We start from the raw sequence: 19,091 nt of genomic DNA, 5'->3' as shown, positions 1-19,091 counted from the left end.
TACGTGAGTATCCAATTAATGGTCAGCAACTTGAACTTTTAGGTATACATGGCAAAACCACGGTCAGTCGCATTACGGTCAGTCGCATTAGCATTACAGTTTTCCAGTCAATTTAGCCAAGCCTACATGGAGCCCAAGCTGAGTTTTTATTTGGCAAAATTGGGTTTATTCCTTGTCAACAACTAAAAATAAATTGGTTTCATATGTAAGCTATGACTTTTAAGTGGAAAGAAAGCTGTGTCAATAATTTAATTTCTTTTGTGTCATGTCCATGTTTGTAATTGCCCTTAACTTTCTAAAAATATCTGTGTGTCAGGGATTACTTGAAAGTACTCCACTCACAACTTGCTAATTCAAACTGGTATAATTCTCTCACTTCACAATGACTCATCAGGCAACACAAATTAATTTAATTTAATAACAATTAATTTTATTTCATTTTTTAAACTTTACAATGAACATGATTGTAAGTAGGCTAATCCAGCATATGCGTCATTATAATTTTGATCTTGTTTTGTTTTGTTTATATTTTTCAGCACATGTCTTGTTTCGCAAATGTATTGCATTTATTGTACGGCTTGTTATACCTTGTTAGTTGGTTTTTCTTCATAATCCAAATTGGAAGCTTTTGCCATGATTTTGAATAAGACATTATAAATTCCCTTTGTTTTATTTAACCTTGGCCTACACTAGATCAGTAGATCTGTTCAACATTGTGCACTTAAATGCAGAATAAATAGCATAAATATTTTTAATTTTTTTTAACTACCAATACAAAATAATACTTTAACTAATTTAAAATCTGAATACAATACAGTCAAACCTGAAGAAGAAACAAGAAATGGTGAAACGCGTTTGCCCATGGCTTAGTTTTTTTTATAAAGCATGCAGGAAACCAGACGAATTTTGTTTTCTTTTTCTTAAGAGAGTTTTTGTTTTCTTTACATAATTTGATTATAAAATGATATAACAGGAGTGTTTTCCTTGTATAATGGCACAGTCATTATAACAAATACATTGATCGAAATGTCTACATAGTGCGAAACGGGTCAATATTCTGATCACGTTGTGGAGTAAAGTTTGAGAATTATCTGACGGTTTTTACAGACAAGGATTTCATCCTGCAACGTTGCAAAATAGTAATTCACACCATGTGGAAAATTTGTTTATTTTAACAATCCAAGAATATCTAAAACTTTTTCTTTTTTTACTTCGTTTTTTTAAAATACTTATTTTTTTTACGAACAACAAAAGATCACAATTTTTGTATTTCTGAAGTTTTTATTATTATTTATTTCATTATAATTATTTAAAGGCACTGGACACTATTGGTATAAACTACTCAAAGTTGTAACCATAAAAACTTACTTGTTAAAGAGAAAACGAGAGGCCTTGGAAGTATAACACATTGTGAAAAATCCTCCAAAGTCTTTTATTATGCATCTGAAATAACACCAAACATGTGCAACAAGGGTGTTTTTTTTCTTTCATTTTTCTCTTGCAAATTAAGCCCACGTTTTCTCAGGTTGGCTATGCATATGTTGAGATACACCAAGTGAGAATACTGGTCTTTGACAATTACCAATAGTATCCAGTGCCTAAGTCATCTTTCTGAAAAAAGCCCTGCCTCAGCGACTACATAATACGGTTCGTAAACTTGGCTTGCGTCTTTGATATTGAATTGAATAAGATACGACGCTCATTGGCCGAGTTTTGCCACGCGTTCCCGGCAGGGGCAAGACCAGGCTTCATCCAGCTGGGACGGGGTAGATCAGAGTTCCCCAAACCCGATGGGTAAGTCTCTTCATACTCCATGTCTGACGAAATGACATCGAGACCGTCCGTCTGTCTTGGAGGTGGAGCAAACTGCCTGAATGTTGTCCTTCCTGGTCTGACATCAGTTTTACAGTTGTCCATTCCATGGTGTGTGTTCTGGGTGCTAATTGGAGAGACACCGGGTAACTGTGGCATGTTCCGAGTTGTCTCTGGTAGTGGTTGAGGCTTACTCTGAAGCCAAGCTGGCACATTAGATGACTTATCGAGAGCTTGGACTTGACTCTGCAGTGCATCTGGTGGGTAGGCTGGTGCGTGGCCAGGAACACTGTGCAATCCAGACTGCATCCGTTGGGGCGGGTTGTCAATTAAGCTTCTTTCTCTTCGAGCTGGATCGGCGGGCTGACCATGGATGTCTCTGACAAATCGTGGCTGGTGACGGGTTTCGTCATGTAATGCTTCTGAGTGGATATCAAACATGTCAGTGTCGGGTTGATAGGTTGGTTGTCCAAGAGCAGGGTGCTGGAAACAACCATGAGTGTTTATTTGAGTTATTGCTATGAGAACAATATTGAAGAACTATATCTTTAAAAAAAATGATAACAAAAAAATAATAAATAGCCAAGGGCCCAATTGTATTGCTCTGCTTACTGTAAGCAAATAAACGGCGCTTACGAAGCAGATTCCACGCTTACGCCGAAGTATTTCATTATTTTGTTATCAGGGAATATTTTGCTTGTCCGCTAGCGCTTAAAGGCAGAGGACACTACTGGTAATTACTCAAAATAATTATTAGCATAAAACCTTACTTGGTAATGAGTAATATGGAGAGGTTGATAGTATAAAACATTGTGAGAAACGGCTCCCCCTGAAGTAATGTAGTTTTAGAGAAAGAAGTAATTTTCCCACGAATTTGATTTCGAGACCTCGGATTTAGAATTATGAGGTCTCGAAAGCAAGCATCTGAAAGCACACAAATTCGTGTGACGAGGGTGTTTTTCTTTCATTATTATCTCGCAACTTCGACGACCAATATTGAGCTCAAATTTTCACATACCTGTTATTTTATGCATGATGTTGAGACACACCAAGTGAGAAGCCTGGTCTTTGACAATTACCAGTTGTGTCCAGTGTCTTTAAATTTGGCGCTTAGGTGCTTACTAAGCGGCAAGAGGTGATTGTAGGCGCATTTCGATAGCGGCGGCATGCATCTGGGCCCAGATCATTCAGAGTACTTAAAGTGTTAATATTTCATTTATTTTAACTGACAAAATAAAACGTTTAAGTGTGGTCAGTACCTGGAACTGTGCCGTAGGAGGCATGTTACGACTTGTCCGTTTGCTGGGCTCAGACACACTCGTAGCTTCACCTGCTGGATCAAAGTTGGGTTGAAGCCACCTTGGCGTTGATGCATCTTTAGCAGTTTCATTCGTGGCTGCTCCTGGTTTTGTCTCTTTCCGGGTTGGATTGAAGTCATTCTTTAACCACATTGGCTTTTCGTCTTTATTATTCTCTGGAAACTTCTTGTTCGAGTCTCCAATTTTGTCGAGTTTCTTTTTAGCTTCTGCAGAATTCCATCTCTTGAAAGGTTTCTGCTCTGGGTCAGGGTTAAAATCTGCTCGCAAGAAACGAGGGATGTCCTTGTCGACTGCTGTGGAAGTGGAAGAGGTAGATAACTTGGTAGATGACTCTTTTCCCGAGCTGTGAAACATCTCTTGGCTTCTCATTGAGTCTATAATTTTCTGCGACTCTTTCCTAATAGCTTCTCTTCCTTGCACCTTGTCTTCAAGAGACATCGAAGAATCAGTGTCCCAGCAGTATTCTGCTGAGTCTTTGCTGTCATCAGGGGTTGAACTAAGCACATCGGACTTGGCTCCAGGTACTTTCCAATCATCAGCTTTTCGCCCATTCTCGACGGGATTAAAATCTTTCTGCAGCCATCGTGGCACTTCTGTGGGTTCGGGAGATTTCTTTTTAGAAAGACCAATCTTTTCCATCTTATTCTGTGCTACTGAGGGATCCCATCTCTTGAATGGTTTCTGTTCTGGAGCTGGATTGAAGTCATTCTTGAGCCAACGTGGCTCTTGTTGCTCAGTGGTTGTCTTCTTTCCGGAGATCTTTTGCATTGTCTTTTGGGCTACGACTGGATTCCATTTCTTGAATGGTTTCTGCTCAGGAGCGGGATTGAAATCTTCCTTCAGCCATCGTGGCTCTGCTGATGTTTCCTTCGATTTGTTTTTAGATCTGCAGATCTTTTCCATCTTCTTTTGAGCGGCTGCTGGATCCCATCTTTTGAACGGTTTCTGTTCGGGAGATGGATTGAAGTCTGTGCGAAGATAACTTGGAACATCAGAGTTTTCAAATGGTGAGGCAGTCACTGTTTTCCCAGCCTTTTTCAAAGACTCTTCGAGCTTCAGTTGAGTGAGATAGTCCAAGAAATTTGGCTTGCTTGTATTCTCATCTTTATCTTCAGGAGTGACCGGTGGCTGAGTCATGTCTAAACTCACAGACGAGTCTTCGTCTGAGTAAATTTCAGACTCCGAAGATGGACTTCTTGGCACGTCACGAGTTACGTCATCGGTCCTGTTCAAATTGGAAGTGGGTGATTGCTTCTCAACCTCACCACTAATGTCAGAACCAACGGTTACGTCTTGCCTCCTGTTACTGGAAGGATTAAAGTCATCGAGCGAACTGATCCCCCATGCAGGATTTACAATAATCTTCCCTCCTGCAATGTGTTTTTCTTGAGTTGACATCGCGGTGTGTGTTTCAGTATCAATAGGTTTTTCATCTACTGGTTTCTTGGACTCCACGATCACCAAAGATGATCTACCTTCTCTCGGTATTGGTTGCTTATCAATCTCCCCTTTCTTTCCCGGGCTGTGAACCATCTCTTGGCTTCTCACTGAGTCTAAGATTTTCTGCGACTCTTTCTTAACGACCTCTCTTCCTTGCACATTGTCGTCAAGAGACATCGCAGAATCCTCTTCCTGAGATGTAAAAGATGCTTGTTTGCTATTGTATGACACATCAGATTCTGCTTTGGGTGATGTAGTTTCTTTGATGTTTCCATTCGATTGAGATTGCTTGATCATGTTTTCTCCTTGAAGTGGCTCATCGTTGTGTTTGTTAGCAGACACCACATTCAAACTCAGTTGGCCTGAATTTGAGGAATCATCTTCAGATGTCTGCTCTTGTGAGCTTTCAAGAGGTGTGGTCAACATCACAAGCTTGGTCTTAGATTTTGGCATTCTGTCCACAATGTCAAAAATATCAAAATCGTCCTTGCCTGCAGACGTAGAAAGCATCTGTTCAATGACGTCTAACTCATTCACACAGTTCTGATCTTGTGGAGCATTATCGGCATGTTGGGTCAAACTTACGTCATCGGACTTCTGATCTGCTGCGATGACATTCAACCCTTTTGTCTTCTTAGTTGGGTTGTCTGTTCTAGCCACTTGTCTTGATTTGCTGTCAGCTTGTCGAGTTGTACCGTGCTTCTTGCTGGATGGCGAGAGCTCGTCCAGCAGCTCGTCTAAGAATTCTATGTCTGGTGATCTGGGCACGTTTGGTGAGTTGTCTTGTCTTGCTTGATTGGTTGTCTCTTCCTCTGACTCGTCATCCCATGAGTTGTAATCAGGTTTGTGTTCGGAATTGTCAATTTGTTTGTCTTCATTATTACGAGATGCAGGAGGCTTTATAATAATGTGGTCAATCATATCATCGCAAGACTCGCTCTCCTCATTATCCTCGACCGCAGCTCTGACCTCTACGACGGGAGGGGAAGAGCCTTCAGTCTTTGACTGATGACGTTGTAAGTTCGGAATCACATCATCGTCACTTTCTTCAACTTGGGCTTGTGGTAGCAATTTGACCTGTCGAGAAGGTATTGGCGATGTTATTTCACTGATGATGTCAACAGTGCAGCTTCTCTCGGATTTGCTCGTCCTTGTCTCTGTCACTTTTTGTGTTGGTGTGTCAATGATGAGGGCTTCCTGTTCTCTGTCAGACTGAGATGAAGTATCATCGAGTTCTTGTAGGATCTGAGACATAATCTGCTTTCGTTGTTGACTTTGACCACTTACGGCGCGGTCCTCGTCACGTTGAGATGAGTTTGACTTCTTTGCTGGCAGCTTGTATGAGTTATCAAATCGAGCAGGAAGAACTCCTTGAGTATGTCTATGGAAATAAAATAAATGCATATATTAAAAGTTACTTTTATTTAACAGGAAAATACAGTTTGTATACTTTAAAAGTGTAGAAGCAAATCGCAAAAAGAATTAGTTTTACTTGTCACCCCCTGAGTTTAAGAACATTCAAAATTGTATTTATTCATTTTATTTGACCAGAAAGTTAATAACTTAAACAAATTATTGTTTCTTTAAGGTTTGTTTTTGTTTTCAATGTAAGTTTGGTTGAAATTAGTCAAGGTGTATTACCCATTTCGTGTGGTAGGGATCTTGTTAGAGTCACGGCCTGTACCAGAAACGTCATTGTCATCGACTGGGTTGAAACTCCTTACTCCAGAAGCCGTATCACAATGACGGCGAGAAATTCTCCCAGTTTGGTCGTCATGCTTCTTTTCCTTGACGTCGTTTGAAAGTTTGAGTCTGTAAAACATGAGGCATGGGATAATTAAGTAATAAGTCAACAATATTTGATAACAATGGAAAATATCATGTTTTCCCTTTGATTATGCCTGTTGGTTACTATGAATCTTCACAGCGGATTAAACTTTTATACCATTACTTGCTATGAAACCGTGGATTTAAATGAAATTGTCTTAATTATTCAATTGAGAAGTTCGAGGTTTAATGCTCACTTGTTCTGTGTGGGATCACACCAACCAGCAGTCACCTCAGCCTCTTGGTTATGATCTGCTGCCGCTGTTGATGTCTTTGATGGTCTCACTTCGTGTGAAGTGTGGTCTGCAGTCATGAAATTGCCCTCTCTTACAGCTTCCCCTCCCACAAGCTCCATGTCTGGATTCACAGCGGTAGGTGCTCCATTTCTGCAGCTCGCCAGACCCACTGGACTTTCATTTTCTTTCATCTCTGAAGTCTGAGGCACAATCTGGGTTGTCTGAATTGTATGGTCTTTCTTTCCTCTCAGAAGGTTGGCAAGTTTACTCTTCTTGCCGTGTGATGAGGAGGTTGGGGATTGATCTCGTGCACTATCATCTGCCAGTACATGTTTCTGTTTCTTGGTTTTCTTAAGGTCTTTCTTAAGCCCCTTGTCCTCTTCTTTTTGTTTTCTGGCCTCTTCTCTCCTCTTCATCAATTCTTTATAGACAGAGTTGTTGTCTCTCACGCCACCTAGAGCGTGGTTTGATGTTTCTTGCTGTTCCCCTGAGAATTTGACGTTTCGGATCTTTTGCTTTTTGTAGAGACCTTGGTCATGTTTGAATTTTTTCCATTTTGACATTGACTTGCGACGTTGTATGGCCTCACTGGCATCAGTAGTTTCAAGGTCATTTTGTGTGTAGTTGTCTTCTTCGACCCCTGTATTCTCCGTGCCATCTCCTATTTGAGACGAGGTAGTTGCTTGGCACAAGTTGTTGTTAGCTTTTTGGGAAGATTGTCCAGCATCAAAGAAATGAAGTTCATCATCTTGTTTAGACTTCTCCGTTCCGCTGGGCGGCTCGACTGCTTTCTGGCTTTTAGTTTTGAACAGTCCATGTTTTGCTATTTTCTTCAACGCCTTTGGTGTTTTGCGTTTCTTATGGTGTTTTTTGGATCCCTCGGATCCAGATCCTTGACAGAGGTCGCTGTTCGTTTCCGGTTCAATAGATCCGTCTTGAACATATTGCGAATTCTCTCCTTCTAGTAAAGGGTTCTCAACATCATTTGCTGGCGTTTGTTTGTTCTTCTTTTTGAACAGACCTTGCTGCTTTGCAATTTTCTTCAGCATCTTTGGTGTTTTAATTTTCTTATGATGCTCCTTGTGTTTTGATGTTGTGCTGTTATCAGAGGGTTGAGAAGTCGTGTCTTCTTCTTCCTTACCCTGCCTCTTGACGTCTGTGCACATCTCTCTTGTTGCTTCAGCATCAATCACAGTGTCTCTCATCTGCATTTCACTGGCACGCTTCAGCTCGCTCTTGGCTGATGCTTTCTCCAAATCGGTTGAATGTTTACTAAGGTTATTCTTCTTAAACATTATCTTGTTGTGTTGTAATTTCTTCCAGACAGAGGATGATTTTTTGGACTTCTTGTCTCTTTTCTCACTTTCCCCTTCACTTTCCTTTGATGAAAAGGCAATTTCATTTCCCTGAAGTTCATTGCGCTCTGTAGTTAGATTCGGCACATCGCTGACCTCATTTACGTTTTGTTCTGTCTGTGGGTTGTCATTGATTGGGTCAGTATCAGTATTTTTCACGGGAAATGCCGAAGTCATGAACCCACAGTCTTCGTCACTTGTAGATTCTTCCTCCTCTGGGGGACTATGTGGTCCTTGCACCTTGATGATATCACGGTTAAGTGCAACACATTCAAGACGCCCCTGACTCTTTGGCAGTAAATCTTTATTGTTGATGGGAGCCACAGTGATTACTGGTGTTTCCCCCTTTTGAGTTTTTTTCTTTTCTTCTCTTTGGGCTGCACCATGGACCATGTCAAGAGTGCTCGATAGGTTGACGTCTTGATTCAATACTTCGCGTTCATTTTGTCTGCTCTTGACGCCTGGTGAGTTGCTACTCGTTTTCTGAGTTGTTGTGAGTTTGGTCTGTTTTTCACTAAGATCGTTGACCCTTGGGTTTTCAAGTGATATCTCAGACTTCTGTGATAGTTCTCGTTCCCTCTTCACACTCATTCTTTTCTTCAACTTCAGTTCTTTTTCGATGTTTTGTCTCTTTGTAGACATGTCAGTGTCACTCCCGGTGTCACTATCTAACCAGTGAAGCTTCTTAGGATCTGACTTCTTAGGAATCGTGGATTTGTCATCCACATGTGTTTGTTGAGTGGTCAGAGATGCTTCATTGGTTTGATGATCGTCCTGATCATCTGTTGGAAGAGCTGACTTAATACGGTTCCTGTTGTTTGCATTTCTCTTTGGCCTTCTCGAAGGTTTGTTTGAGATTGTGTTTTCAGTCTGAGCTGTTGGCACAGTGGGACATTTGGTTTCTTCAGAGTTGCTTGGTGGAGCAACCTCAGATTCCTTGTACTGCTTTTTCATTCGTTGGTGTGTATTTCGGGTCTTCATTGGCATGGTAGCCAAGGCTGCTTCCTCAATGGTAGGAGTTGACACAATCACACTATTTGGCGACATGAAATCGTTTTCGGAGTTATCAAAATTCTCACTTTTTAATGAGGTTGTTTTTGGTTCTGAAGATCTTTTTGTCTTGTTTTGTTTCTTCTGTTTTCTTGTAGACTTGCCGCAGATAAGTGTCTCCTCCTTCATAGAGGGTGTCGTTGATTCTGGAGCAGGTGCTGCTGCTATGTTCACTGCGAGTTGGTATTTTTCTTCGTCATCACTTAACGCAAGACATTTCGGCTCTCGGGACTTCGTGTACTTATGGGCATGCCTCATTCGACCGCTCACATGTTTAACAGGGGAAGTGCATCCTTCATCTACATTAGATGTAGATGGTTGTGCACGTTCAGGCACATCCTCAAGTCGCTCTGGTTGTGACGAAGACCTTTTACGTCTGTGGTCTCGATTCTTAGATCTACCAGAACTGCTTCCAGCAGATTCTGGGGAATGAAGCACAGTGTGTACTGGTGTGTCATCTTCAGATAGATTTCGAGTACTCCATTTAGGAGTTCTCTTTCGCTGAAGTGTTTTTTGTTCTGCTTCATCATCAGGTGATGCATCAATGTTCAGGGTCTGGAGATTAAACTCAACTGATTTTGAGGAAGAGATTCCAAAAGGCATCATTTTTGTTGGTTTTCCATTGAGTTGGCGGCCTTTAATCTTCTTGTTTCTTTGACTCGGTGCGTACCCATTATTTATTGGTGGGTATGTGTCGTCATTGTTAAGGTTGCTGTCAATGTTCAAAGCCTGAAGATTTGACTCTGATTCAGAGGAAGAGATTGCAACAGTCATCTTTCTCGATGGTTTTCTCTTACGTTGACGGCTTTTGGTCTTCTTGTTTCCTGGACTCGATGTGTTTCCCTTAGTGTCGTCATGGTTAAGGTTGCTGTCAATGGTCAACGTCTGAAGATTGGACTCTGATTCCGAGGAAAGGGTCTCAATGGTCATAACTTGACGGCCTTTAGTCTTCCTCTTGTTTCTTGCACCCGGTGCGTTCCCCTTGTTTACTGCTGGGTAAGTGTCGTCATTGTTAAGGCTGTTGTCCGTATCTGAAACGTCACTGGTAACCTGCTTGGCTTGAGTTTGGCTATCTTCTTCTGGAGACTTCTCATGCAGCTTGGTTATTTGTTGTTTTGACTTCCTCTTCTTGCGTTTCTTGTCCTTCTTAGTTGTTGAACTTCTTTTAATCACTGGTACAAGTTCAGTTTCACTTTGTCCCATTATGCTTTCTTCATCATTGTTACCACTGTCAGAGTAATCACTCTTGTGTTCAACCGTGTATGACCTCCTCTTGTCTGTGTTTCCGTTTTTAACCGATTGGTACCGGTAAGTGTCGTCACTGCTCAGGTTGCTGTCTGTATCGGAAATATCACTGATAACCTTCTTGGCAGGAGTTCGGCTCATTCCTTCTGACAGCTTCACATGCAGCTTGTTTTGCTTTTTCGTCTTCCTCTTCTTGTGTTTCTTCCCAGTTGATGTACTTCTTTTAGTTATTGGGAACAGTTCAATCTCACTTTGTTCCTGGACAGAACTGCAAGTATCGTCACTGTTGCTACTTTCAGAGTCACTCTTCTGTGCAACTAAATATGACTTCCTCTTGTATGTCGTCTTTTTTGCCTTTCCACGTCTCGAGTAAGTCTTCTTAGTGGATTTTTTACTCAAAGAGTAGGTGGTTTGCTCTGAGACACTTTCAGATGAGATAGAAATCAGGTCTTCCCAGTCTGAAAGTTCGTCAGTGTTGCTGTTATTATCCTCATGTGTGGAGGTCATTGATGGTCCATAACTGTTGTCACTCGTCGCGTCCGTGTCTGCTGCTGCTGCTGGAGGCAGTTGGTTGTGTTGGAGAATATTTTCAGCAGAGAGAATTCTATGGATATTTTGTAGTCCAAGGATTTGGCTGATTGTGATGAGCATGTCGTCTTGAGCACACGCATTGCGCTCAAGAAGCTCAATGTGGTTCAGGATTACATCAGTTTGATTCATCTGTTGTTGATTTGCACTTACACAGCTCAGTCTGGCCTCAACTTGGGCCATTTGTTGAGCAACTTGTATCATTTGTTGAGCAACATGCTTGGTCACTACTCCATCTTGACATGTGCCGTTCTTTCGAGCTTCAGCTAGCTCAGCTAGTCGTCTTGCCTTGGCCTTATCACGGAGAATAAAGCCGATCTTTTGCTGTTGGTATCTCATTTGTCTCCAGAGGGACTCGCTTGAATTACGGCGTCTTTCTCTGGCTGCCGTCGGTGGGTATCTTGGAGATGTTACCTCAGACACCTGAGGCGACTTCGCCAGCTGCTTCTCAATTTTCTCGCTTGTTCGTTGAGAATCTTCCGGAAGGGCAGTTTTTTGTTTCTTGCTGGCTTTCCTGGGTATAGGCGGGAGAGGGCGGCACTTACCCAAAGGCAACACGGAGCGTCTCTGAGATGCGCTCTGAGCACGCTTCCTGTGTTTATTTGCCTTGGGCTTTCTTTGAGGTCCCTCTGCTGATGAAGATGGCCTTAAAGATGAAGAGGTTTTTGTGCGCCTGATCTGCGCAGTGCCTTTCTTCTCATTTTCGGTCACATCTTTGACCTTCTCAGATTCAATCGTATCCTTTGCTATCTTGTCTTCTTTCGTCTTGATGTTTTTATTCTCCTTCTCATTTTTCCTCTTCTTCATCCCCTTCTTCTGATCTTCACCAATCATCTTTCTCATTGGTGGTTCTGCCTCTTTCTCTTCGTACAGATACTTGATCTCTCGATCCGAATAACAAGGTATAACCTTGAATAGTAGACGCCTAATGGGTCCACCACGTCTTGAAGGCGTGATGGGGAAATGGTCGAAGGGTGGCGCTCGGCGTGACTCGTCCATGATGTCAACAAAGTGGACGTGCCGTTCTTCCTTCAACTTCCTTTGCCAATTCTTTGGCTCTGAATATACAATAAACGAAAAAAATAAAATTCCTATAAAAAAAAAAATAACGCGTCAGCTTGTACTTTGTTAAAGGCACTGGACACATTTGGTAGTTACTCAAAGTATGTGTAAGCACACAAAATTACTTGGTAACGAGCAATGAAGAGCTGTTGATAGTATCAAACATTGTCAGAAACGGCTCCCTCTGTAGCTTTTTTAGGATGTTATTGTTTACTCGAATCGTAAAGTAATTCAGCTAAAGACTTTTATTACATGCATCTGAAAGCACACAAAGTTATACAACAAGGAAGTTTGTCTTCTATATATAATTATTTTCTTGCAAATTCGATGACCAATTAATCCAAAATTTGCACAGATTTGTTATTTTATGCATGATGGGATACCACGTGATAAGACTGGTCTTTGACAACTGCCAAATGTGACCAGTGCCTTTAAAAGACATTGGTTCTTAAATGTATTATACAGTGAGGGTTGAGGATGGTGTTTAACTTTAAGTATGAACTACTAGTTATGAAATTCATTGAAAGCCATTCTTTTGTGAAATATTTCCCTCTAAAAATAAAGTAATATTCGAGAAAACTGAATCTGAAAAAGAAAAAACACCTCGATTGTTTAAACAAAAAATAAAGAACAGTAGGTTAATATGCTAAATATTGGATGTGGTTTTTCTCAATTTTCTGCTGACCCAAATAATAGATTATTGCGCAATTATTCACATGTTGCTTATTTGTAAATGGTTGTCAGCTCCACCAATCCTGCTTAATACCTTTAAAGACACTGGACACTATTGGTAATTGTCAAAGACTATAGTGTTCACAGTTGGTGTATCTCAACATATGCATAAAATAACCATGGTCACACGAAGTTGTGTGCTTTCAGATGCTTGATTTCGAGTCGTCAAATTCTAAATCCGAGGTCTCGAAATCAAATTCATGGAAAATTACTTCTTTCTCGCTAACTATATACGTCACTTCAGAGGGAGCTGTTTCTCACAATGTTTATACTATCAACCTCTCCCCATTACTCGGGATAACCAAGAAAGGTTTTATGATAATAATTATTTTGAGTAATTACCAATAGTGTCCACTGTCTGTAAACAAACTTTAATTGGGTAACCATAAATAGATGCTCTCGTTGTACCCGCAGTGGGTTACTGAGAAATAATTCTGATTGAAAACTGTTCAAAAATTGCCTTTGAAGACTAACTCCTAAATTATTGTGGTTAGCAATTGAAATTAGCCGGATGATGTCTATCCCTGCACGTGAAAACCGTAAAGTTTTGAAGAATTTAACTTTAATGAATCATCGATTATTAAACACAAAACCTTTGTTTTAGCTAGTTTAAGAAAATCTAACTTGACAAAACCATTGAAGTTTTATTAACCTTTCTTGTTAATCAAGCCAATAGGCCAAATTGCAAAATGTTATTGGCGTAATTTGCTCATTTTAAAGAAAAAAAATGTTTTAGAATTTAGAAGTCTCCGCAAATTCTTCCTCAGTTGACACCATCACTTGTCACTTCAAAGAATATCTTCGGATTTTTACAAAATTAATTACAACGTAAATGCAAACCGGTTTTGCGTAACATGTAGGGAAAAATCTTACATTTTGATGTTTACCAATAAAATCCACAATAAAATTGTTATATATAGGATGGGGCTTCTTTTATTGCGAATCCAATCAATTCAGGCGACAAGAGCAAAATTATTGTTTGAATAGTTTATTTTCATCTGCACAAAGAAAGTCAGAACTTGGCTTTTATACCAAACAAAGGTTTAAAAGTTCAACACAAATAAACAGTATATGGGAACCGGGATCATTTAAATTATTTTAACAATAAGGCTGTCTCTTCTGTCACATCCTTTCATAGGCGTTGCCTCCTCCGACTTACAGACTATGCCGAGTAGAATTAGATGTCCCGTTTACGGGAAGACGTTCAAAGTATAAGGAACATTACGGAATTGGGCAGAACAAAAACCGTGCAGATCACAGATTTAAACAAAACTTAACTGATGATGATAGTAAAAAAACATCCATTGAAATAATTATGTCTGAAATGTCTTTTTCATGAGAAATAAATTAAACCAAGTTCCCGTTTAGAGTTTATCGCCGAGTGAGCGTTTTAGTAAAAAAAATGCAAAAATGGTGATCGTTTTTTCACTACTTTCTTGAGTGTGAACCGGATGGCCGATCTATCTCAAACTTGGTTTGTCAGATTATCATTGGTGGATTACATAAAATGCTTACACTCCCATCAACTGTCTGATCAACAACCAATTCTATAATGTTCCTTTAAATTTTGCAATCTGCAGCATTCAAAACTTCTGTTAACTCGGTGGTTCAGGAATCACTATTTTTAGGACCGCCAACATAAGGGCTGATAGCGGCGGTTCGTTAATCCGGTGGTCGTTGGTTCAAGTCCCGTTCCAGTAAACGTTCTTTATTCAAACCCCCAATTGTTTCAAATCTACCCAGTCATAGTTTCCCTTAACTATTGTGATTGATATGAAGTTGATATTTGTCACAAACTCATTATAGACTGACTGAGTGGGGCTATTTGAAAACTTCTGAAAAGTTTCTGTAAAAATAGTTTAGAAGTCAACTTACCGCGATCAGACATTGTGATTGACAGTCGTTGGGTCACAACAAATGCTGATCAAAATAACACTAGAAGTCAGCGGTGTTTACAAAAACCACGCAAACTCGGTGACAACTTTCGCTTCAAGTTTAACGGAAATACCCGGCTTCGAAGGTTCTACGGCCCGGTAGTCAACAAAAGTAGTCAGTAAAAATACTAAAATCGCAATAATCGCATCAAATCACAGCTTCACAAACAAATTGCTTGTTTACGCTACAGAAACTCAAGAGTTTATGAGAGCATGCAAGAAAACAAAAACAAAGGTAACCCAGCGATGTCGTCCAGGGAAGCGCGCCAAACGTTCGAAGCACTTTGTTTCGTCACAGGGAATCTGTGTGACATCATCAAAACGCACTCCACATCCCGCGACGCGCGCTGCGGGTGCGCGTCATGCAACGGTGTCATACGTGCATCCCCGATTTGATCCCCTGCATCGTCTCTCCTTATGCTTAATAGTTTAAAATTTGAAATTTAGTCCCCTATATATATCTAGGACCTTACTGACCTAAAACAAGGTTGCCATGGTAAATTTTACCGACTTAATTTTGTTCACCGCTCACTAGTCTTCCAAGGTATTAATGCAGGACAGGGCCCAATTTCATAGAGCTGCGAAATTGCTTAAAAGTTTCCTGCTTAGCAGGATCAGCAGGATATCAGTGACAACTTGTACACAATACATGGCAGTATGGCTGATAACCTTATTCCGGTAAGCATGTACTTTTTTAGTTCTTAGCTGCTTTTGATGCTTAAGCAGCTCTATGAAATTGTGCCCATGAGTTTGGATGAACAATCCTCCGATTGTCTTCACAGGTTGAGTGCAGTGATCGATCGTCTTGCTCTAGGAAATGCTCGGCTTGATCATCGAAAACTGAGCTACTGACCTATTTGTGCTATAAAAAAACTACATGTTAAATTTGCATCGGGGATAAATAATTTTATTGTTATTATTTTTTGTTTACCCGTACCGGTCTATGGATAAATAAAATAATATTATCTATCCCCGATGCATATTTAACATCTATTGTCATTGCGGTATCCAATGCCAAAACATGGGATTCGAACTGAAGTTTCGCTAGCTTACCGGGCAATCTCGGTAGTCTAGTTGGTAAGACCATGGAGGAAGAACCTCCATGGTAAGACCATGGAGTAAGATTCTTCCTCCATGGTAAGACACTGCTCTATTGCAAGGGTCATGGGTATGCTAACACACATCGGTGTATGGGTAAAAAAAAGAAATAATAATAATAATATGAAACCACGAACACAACCAAAGCTATGGACATTTTTACTTCAATTTATTATAGCTGGATATTGAAAAAATATTTTTTTTAAATGGCACAATGAACAAACCAGGAAACTTCAAGAGAAAAAAACCTCGTTCAACAACATAGATACCCACTTTCCACTTATACTCAATTCTCTACTCATCATATCTGAAGACCATAAATCCTAGGAGGTCCCTGTTCAGCTAAATTTGAAATAATTCAATGTTTGAACAATTGTATAAAGACAACACCCATTAACAGTGTCCCTGCCCCCCCCCAATAAAACAAAACAAAACAACACCAACAAATTATTATAATGAATAAAAATAATGATAAATGGAATAAACAAATGAATACTTAAATTAAATAAATAAATAAAATAAATAAATAAATTTAAGAAAAAAAAATGAAGTAAAGCAATTGCACTAATGAACCCCCCCCGAAAAAACACCGAAAACCAATAAAAAAAAAAACCCACACAAACCCCGCCCCCCCAAAAAAAAACAAACAAACAAACAAAAACCAAAATCCTCACCAAACATCTTTATTTTAGAGAAAAAAGTACTTTATTTTTGAATAGATTTGAGCTGGGATGTGGGAGATGTAAATACTGTCTTACAAATTCATAGGCCCGGGCACTGTAGAAATGCAATGTCAGCGCAAACTGCTTGATTTCCTCGGAGAACCTGTGACCACGTTTTTCTTTCTCCATTGACTTCAGCTCATTTTCAATCAGTGTGAAAGTATTCGGTCCAAAGTCAAGCTTCAATAGCTCCAACTGTCCCTGGTTTATCATGTTTTTATCTTTGACTGCCTCCAGAAGACTTGAGATTTTTTTACTTTGACGTCTTACTTTCTGTTTTGCCACTTTGAGTTCCTTACGAACCTCTTGAAGTTTGCTGGTTGTTTCTATTAGTTTTCCACTGACTGAACTTAGCGATAACGCATACATGTGCTCTTCTTCTGTAACATTAATAACAGCTTTTTTTGGAGGTTGCGGGCCAGGTTCTGCTGCCATCAATTGTCTTTTAGGTGGAGGCCTCTTACTTGCTTGCTTCTCTCTCACTTGCTTCCTTTGTTTATGTGTCAGGTATTTATCTGGAAAGATGGAGGGTACGGCAGACTCCATGAGTTCATGCTTAACAACTTCTTGGTCATCTCTGGGATGCACACCTGCAAATGTTAAAGGCAGTGGACACTATTGGTCAGTTTTAGTATTAAAACTTACATGGTAACAATTAGCAATGGAGAGCTGTTGATAGTATAAAACATTATGAGAAACGGCTCCCTCTGAAGTAACAAAGTTTTTGTGAAAGAAAAATTCTCCACAAATTTGATTTTGAGACCTTACCAGTTAGATTTTGAGGTCCCGAAATGAAGCATCTGAAAGCACACAACTTCGTGTGACAAGGGTGTATTTTCTTCCATTATTATCTCGCAACCTCGACGACCAATTGAGTTCAAGTTTTCACAGGTTTGTTATTTTGTGCATTAAACACTAAAAAAAAATTATGCAGATACACTAAGTGAGAATACTGGTCTTCGACAATTACCAATTGTGTCTAGTGCCTTAAAGGTCAACTTGGATTTGTTAATAACATATTTATAGATTACCAAAGAATATAGCAATTTCATGCGTTCGCTTAATTTATTTGTTCCTTTTTTTAACCAAATGTCAGTCTGAATGGCCAATAAAACTTCTCTGTAGGGTCATTCCATGTAAATTCAACATCCTTTGGAACCGGACTGCCACAGATTAAAATGAAATTCTGTGCGCTAGTTAGACTCTCTGAGAAACCCCACGAAAACAATTCCATGTAATTTTGTTCATAACTTTTTGAGATAAGGGTCAACAAACTTTTGACAAAAAGCATGGCCACGTTTGAAAATCCGTATCTCCAACCAAAAGTAAAGTACAAAAATAAACTTTAAACCATTTTAAAACTCGTAAAATTGCCGTCGTTATGTCATAAAATAAAACCAAACAATTAAAATCTATTGTTAGCACAAGTAAAGTTCAAGACAGTCAGGTTCCAAAGCGTATTGAGTTGACACGAAAATGACCCTGTAACTAAACAAGTACAAGTAAATACAAACATCTTATGTAGTCATTCTCCCGAAAATGTTCACTACACACCACTTGGTGTTTTGACGGATAGAAGTCAGGTCTGCTGATTGCTGCAACCCACTTGCTGAGTAGAGTCTGCTTTCCAAGAGGGAATCTGAATTAAACAGAACATCCACACAACAATAAATAAAGCATGTTTTCTAGTGTAGGAAGCATAGCCTACCAGGTACTGTACATCAGGATATTGATACAGATTGCATTCTACTGCATCATGCATGCACAGGGCTAGGAGGAGGAGGTAGCAACGAATTCTTACACAGCCGTTTAAAGCCGGCAGGGTGGAGTTCACGGCAACGACCCTGCAAGGTTTCAAACGGACGTTTAAGAATGAGTCATTACTCTTTTTAATTCCCTTATTCATAAATGCCCTTTTGTTTAAAAACGTTACAAAAATACAATTACATACACTTAGACAGTTGAAAATTCGAGGTTTGAAATATTTTTTGTCAAACATTTTGTGCAGAGTCTGTTGCGCGCGGGTAGTGTGTACGTGAAGTAGGTTACGTGCTGTTACTAGTAGTAGTTATGAGTTGCGTTCCGCATGATAATCTTGCGCGCCTGACACGCGGTTATAAACACTGGTCATTATCAACCGTTTAAACACCCCCACGTGACGTGCTCTCCATCAATAGGAGTAGAGAAACTGTCTGGGGTATTTATGAATGAATGTATATTATATGATGAGTGCAAAGTACAAACAATGTCCAGTTTTCGGACACGGCGTTTCATTTTTTAATAATATGATTACTCACTTATGAAATGAAACACCACCTCCTTTCACTCGCCGGTTGGTGCATCCAACAGCTGTACAACTTTCGGGCATTTTCCCTTAGAATACTCTATAGGATCACGGATCAGAAGAACGAGTGGACTTCCGATGATGATCAAATCAAGGTATTGTTTTGTTTTGACCGGTCTGATGATGGCGGCTTGACAAGTGCGCCCTCTTGAGTTCTGCTGCATGGATGTAGCGTGGTTTGGAGTTGAAATGAACACTGTGTGACCACTGATGAAAGCATTTTATTTGATGGATTTTACGTAAAATAAATTTTAGTTGCTCACAGCTGAAATGGGTCTACATCACACATGCCACCGTAAAAACCGCGAGCCCAAATACTTGAAGACT

The 19,091-nt window shown here is 39.9% G+C and overlaps 2 protein-coding genes across 2 annotated transcripts; both read right to left on the bottom strand.

Moving 5' to 3' along the window:
• Positions 1 to 480: 480 nt before the first annotated feature.
• LOC139938676 (uncharacterized) lies at positions 481 to 14,789 on the bottom strand. Its single transcript, XM_071934287.1, has 5 exons — positions 14,542 to 14,789; positions 6,596 to 11,930; positions 6,213 to 6,383; positions 3,072 to 5,952; positions 481 to 2,295 (listed from the first exon to the last, which is right to left on the bottom strand). The coding sequence occupies exons 1-5, from the start codon at positions 14,552 to 14,554 to the stop codon at positions 1,636 to 1,638; spliced, it is 9,060 nt and encodes a 3,019-aa protein (XP_071790388.1). The 5' UTR covers positions 14,555 to 14,789; the 3' UTR covers positions 481 to 1,635.
• A 1,538-nt stretch (positions 14,790 to 16,327) lies between these two features.
• LOC139938577 (THAP domain-containing protein 1-like) lies at positions 16,328 to 19,064 on the bottom strand. Its single transcript, XM_071934153.1, has 3 exons — positions 18,718 to 19,064; positions 17,935 to 18,059; positions 16,328 to 17,010 (listed from the first exon to the last, which is right to left on the bottom strand). Exons 1-3 carry the CDS (start codon positions 18,786 to 18,788, stop codon positions 16,382 to 16,384), a joined length of 825 nt encoding a protein of 274 aa, XP_071790254.1. The 5' UTR covers positions 18,789 to 19,064; the 3' UTR covers positions 16,328 to 16,381.
• Between the last annotated feature and the right edge of the window lie 27 nt (positions 19,065 to 19,091).

Source organism: Asterias amurensis, chromosome 6 (genome assembly GCF_032118995.1).
Source record: "Asterias amurensis chromosome 6, ASM3211899v1".
In the NCBI taxonomy this organism is placed as follows: domain Eukaryota; kingdom Metazoa; phylum Echinodermata; class Asteroidea; order Forcipulatida; family Asteriidae; genus Asterias; species Asterias amurensis.
The sequence above is the reverse complement of the archived record's forward strand: the minus strand, read 5'-3'. Positions and strand labels throughout refer to the sequence as shown.